Source organism: Theobroma cacao, chromosome 9 (assembly GCF_053813885.1).
Source record: "Theobroma cacao isolate CCN51 chromosome 9, ASM5381388v1, whole genome shotgun sequence".
Classification (NCBI taxonomy): Eukaryota; Viridiplantae; Streptophyta; class Magnoliopsida; order Malvales; family Malvaceae; genus Theobroma; species Theobroma cacao.
The window spans coordinates 38,679,155-38,683,380 of NC_142647.1; the positions used below are offsets into that span (position 1 = coordinate 38,679,155).

A 4,226-nucleotide genomic window follows, 5' to 3' on the forward strand; every position below is an offset into this window, starting at 1 on the left:
TAGGGAGCATCGATCGATGCTCCTCAACTCCTCTCAATTGTGAGCACCTCCCCTATTTTTTTAAATTAATAAAAAAATTAATTAAAAATTAATAAAAAATATATAATAATAATTTTTAAAATTAATAAAAGATAAAATTATTATTTCAATATTACTACATCGTCAAACTAACGAAATACTAACGGTTGACCAATGGTTGGACTTATATGTTGAACGGAAGAATTTTTTGGGGTAGAGTGTTTGTTTCTAAAACTAATAACCTGCTTGGAATTTCAATTAAAGCTTAGGGAGGTGGGTATTTTACCCTTTTTTAATTGAGGTTAAAGTCAATATGGTTTTAACCTCAATGTGAGCGTGAGGACTAGAGTAAGTCATGTGTTCCAGGCTAGTCCGCCATTTCTTTTTTCTGCAATTAGAAAAACCTGCAGAGTGTCCTCTTCAAAGGTCCTACATGGAAGACTTTGAAATCTTAACGAAACCCCAGCTTTGAAATTAAATGAGATAAATCTTAAAAACGTCATTTTGCATTTCTTCTATGATTCTTTTTTGCTTGGAATATTTTCTCAAGAGCCAATGTTATATATTAATCCCCGTCCAACTGTTTGAGCACGGTAACTGACTCATTGTCAATGGTCGTTGTTCTCTGCATTTTTTCCCATTAATTCCCCCTAGAGACCGCTATTACTTGTTGTTGACTAGCTTTTCTTAGTCTATCAGGCACTGACATCTTACAATTTTGGTGACAAAAAACACAGCCCTTGATTGAGCTGCTTCATTATTTTGATTTGATCGGGCAAAAGAACTTTGGCTCATTCATTGAAAAGTCTATCGTAAATAAAGTTTTTCCACAAGGATTTGGTGGCCTACCTCAAAATTCCGCAAACCTTTCCTTTCCAGGGCTAGAAAGAAAGATTCACAGTAGGCTCCATAATTTGTTTATACTGATAGGCTACTTAGTTATTTCATATTAATGCTATCTATGTTATGTTTAATTGTGTGAGTTCGGTCGATTCTATTTAGAAATGACTTTCTCTTTCCTTATATTTTGCTTCATATTTTTGTGGCCAATTTCTGTTGTAGCTCAAATTGCTGGTAATGTAAGTGTAGGCGCTTCTCTCCTTGCAACTGAATACTCATCTCAATGGTTGTCTCCTTCTGGGGATTTTGCCTTTGGTTTTCGCCAAGTCAACAACAATAAAGATCTCTTCATTGTTGCCATCTGGTATAACAAAATACCAGAAAAAACCATAGTTTGGTATGCCAATGGCGACAGGCCTGTCCCAAGGGGATCAAAACTTGAACTATTTTTGGATAGTGGGCTGGTACTTAATGGCCCACAGGGTGAAGTGTTGTGGAGTGCTCAGACCATAAACACTTCTTTTGTTGCCTACGGTTTTATGAATGATACTGGCAACTTTGTGCTTCTGAATGAGAATTTACTTGTAGTTTGGGAGAGCTTCAAGAATCCAACTGATACAATGTTACCAACTCAGATACTACAGATAAACGAGGTCCTTGCTTCTCATCACAAGGAGACTGATTTCTCAAGAGGAAGGTTCCAATTTCGTTTGCGTGAAGATGGAAACGTTGTGCTCACTCCCATAGATCTGCTATCCAACAACACTTACGATCCATACTATATCACCAATACCGGTGATACAAGAAATTCAACAAATTCTGGTTACCAAGTTATCTTTGACGAAAGTGGATACTTTTATGTATTGAGTAGAAATAATACAAAATTTTATCTCACCCCGGAAGAGAAAGTTCCTGCTGCAAACTCTTATCATAGAGCAACTCTCAATTTTGATGGAGTTTTTTCCTTGTCTTATCATCCAAAAAATTTTACCGACAACCAAAGTTGGACTGTTATCAAGACAATTCCAGAAAATATTTGCAGGTCAATCTATGGAGAGATCGGAAGCGGGGCTTGTGGATACAACAACGTTTGTATACTCAAAAATGATGGCAGGCCAATGTGTAAATGTCCACCAAACTATTCTTTGCTTGATCCTGATGATGAGTACGGTAGCTGTAAACCAGATTTCATACTAGGCTGTCAAGCAGATGGCCTATGGTCCCAAGAAGATCTATATGATATGGAGGAGCTACCTAATACAGATTGGCCAACTTCTGATTATGAACTGTCAGAGCCTTTTACTGAACGACAGTGCAGAGTATCTTGCTTGCAGGATTGCATGTGTGCTGTTTCCATTTTCAGAAATGGGGATAAATGTTGGAAGAAAAAGCTACCACTGTCAAATGGAAGAGTTGATAACCTCTTTTATGGGTTAAAGGCTTTTGTCAAGGTTTCGAGAGGTGATCAACCTCAACTTAATCCTCGTTCTTTGATACCAAAAAAGAATGCCCAACAAAAGAGTAAAAACAAATTGATAATTTTGTTGGCTGTGCTTCTGACAAGCTCAGTCATTGCTAGTTCATTGGGTTTCATATTCATTTACCGCAATAAACGCACAAGAGTTGATCGGGATACTAGTGTGGAGACAAACTTGCGTTGTTTCGCCTACAAGGAGCTCCAAGAAGCTACAAATGGATTCAAGCATGAGCTGGGAAGGGGAGCTTTCGGTGTAGTCTACAAAGGAACAATAAGACAGGGGTCCTTTGTTCAGGTTGCAGTGAAGAAGTTAAATAATGTCGCACAAGATGGTGAGAAAGAATTTAGAACTGAAGTAAATGTTATTGGCCAAACCCATCACAAGAATCTTGTTCGACTACTTGGATTTTGTGAAGATGGGCCCCAAAGATTGTTGGTATATGAGTTCTTAAGCAATGGCACCTTAGCAAGCTTGCTCTTCGGTGAGTTTAAACCCAGTTGGAATCAAAGAGTCCAAATCGCTTTTGGCATAGCAAGAGGACTTTTGTACTTACACGAAGAGTGTAGTAATCAAATTATCCATTGTGATATAAAGCCTCAAAACATACTTTTAGATGAGTACTATAATGCTCGCATTTCAGACTTTGGCTTGGCTAAGCTTTTGTTCCTGGACCAGAGTCAAACCAGTACGGCCATTAGAGGAACAAAAGGATATGTTGCACCCGAATGGTTTAGGAACTTGCCCATCACAGTAAAAGTGGATGTCTACAGCTTTGGTGTCTTGCTGCTGGAGATCATTTGTTGTCGAAGAAGTGTAGACACAGATGCATCAGGATCAGAGAAAATTATTTTAACTTATTGGGCTTTTGACTGCTACCAAGAAAGAACGTTAGATGCCCTTGTTGAAAATGACATGGAAGCTTTAAATGACAGAGAGAAGCTGGAGAGGTTTGTGGCGATTGCCATTTGGTGCATACAAGAAGATCCTTCTTTGCGTCCCACCATGAAGAAGGTGACTCAAATGCTTGAAGGGGTTCTTCAAGTTCCTATTCCACCATGTCCAACTCCATTTATCATGACCAACTAAAGGCCGCCAGATAGTATTTTTCTTTGCACAACAGTTTATCATCAAATTAGCTGTTTTTTTTTTTCTCAAAGTTTCCTTGTGTAAGTAATTTGCAGTGAACTTTATACCATCTTGTAGTTTTAGATAGTGTTGCCTTTTGTTATAAATTGCAATATGAAGTACTAAGATGTCTCTAATGTTTTTACATGTTATTAGTAACTATTTGATGAAACCCTAAAGTTTTAAATTGGGGGTGTTTCTTCCATATAATAAGATGGTTGTCAAACAGAATTTTTCTTAGTCTTTTCAGATAAAGTAGTATAATACAATTAGGATCGAATACAAACACGAACAATCATGATCTTTTTGTTGCAGTTGCAATCTTTCTAAGATCAGAAATTAGATTAGAAGGTTTAAGTTGCAGCATGATTCTGATTACAAGTAAACTTCTCCAACTTGCAGTGGAAGTAACATTTTTAAGAATGGACAGGACTTCAATTTCGTACTCATTTTCCGAAAATAAGAGACTACCTGGCACTAGTCTTTTTTTCCAGTACGTAGTCAGGTCCCTCAATTTTGTACAATATTTTCTTTCTTGTAAGACTAAGAATGAGTAGAGACTAGGTGAGCAGTAGAGTGAAGCTAAGAAAGACTAAGCAGAAAAGGGTTAGAGAGAGAATTTTGAGTGGAAATATGTTGTCTTAGCTTCGAAAATATCTTTCAAACTGAAGTGTGAAGGGTTTATATATAATGTTGGAAGAGACAGTATGTCACGACCCGGAACTCCCCATCGAGCCCGTGACAACCGCCGCGAAGCCTCGACAA

The 4,226-nt window shown here is 37.6% G+C and overlaps 1 protein-coding gene across 1 annotated transcript; it reads left to right on the plus strand.

Annotated features, from left to right (window-relative positions):
- The first annotated feature begins 936 nt into the window (after positions 1–936).
- Positions 937–3,587, plus strand: LOC18589710 (G-type lectin S-receptor-like serine/threonine-protein kinase LECRK3). Its single transcript, XM_018126746.2, has one exon. The coding sequence runs from the start codon at positions 1,023–1,025 to the stop codon at positions 3,420–3,422; it is 2,400 nt and encodes a 799-aa protein (XP_017982235.2). The 5' UTR covers positions 937–1,022; the 3' UTR covers positions 3,423–3,587.
- The last annotated feature ends 639 nt before the right edge of the window (positions 3,588–4,226 follow it).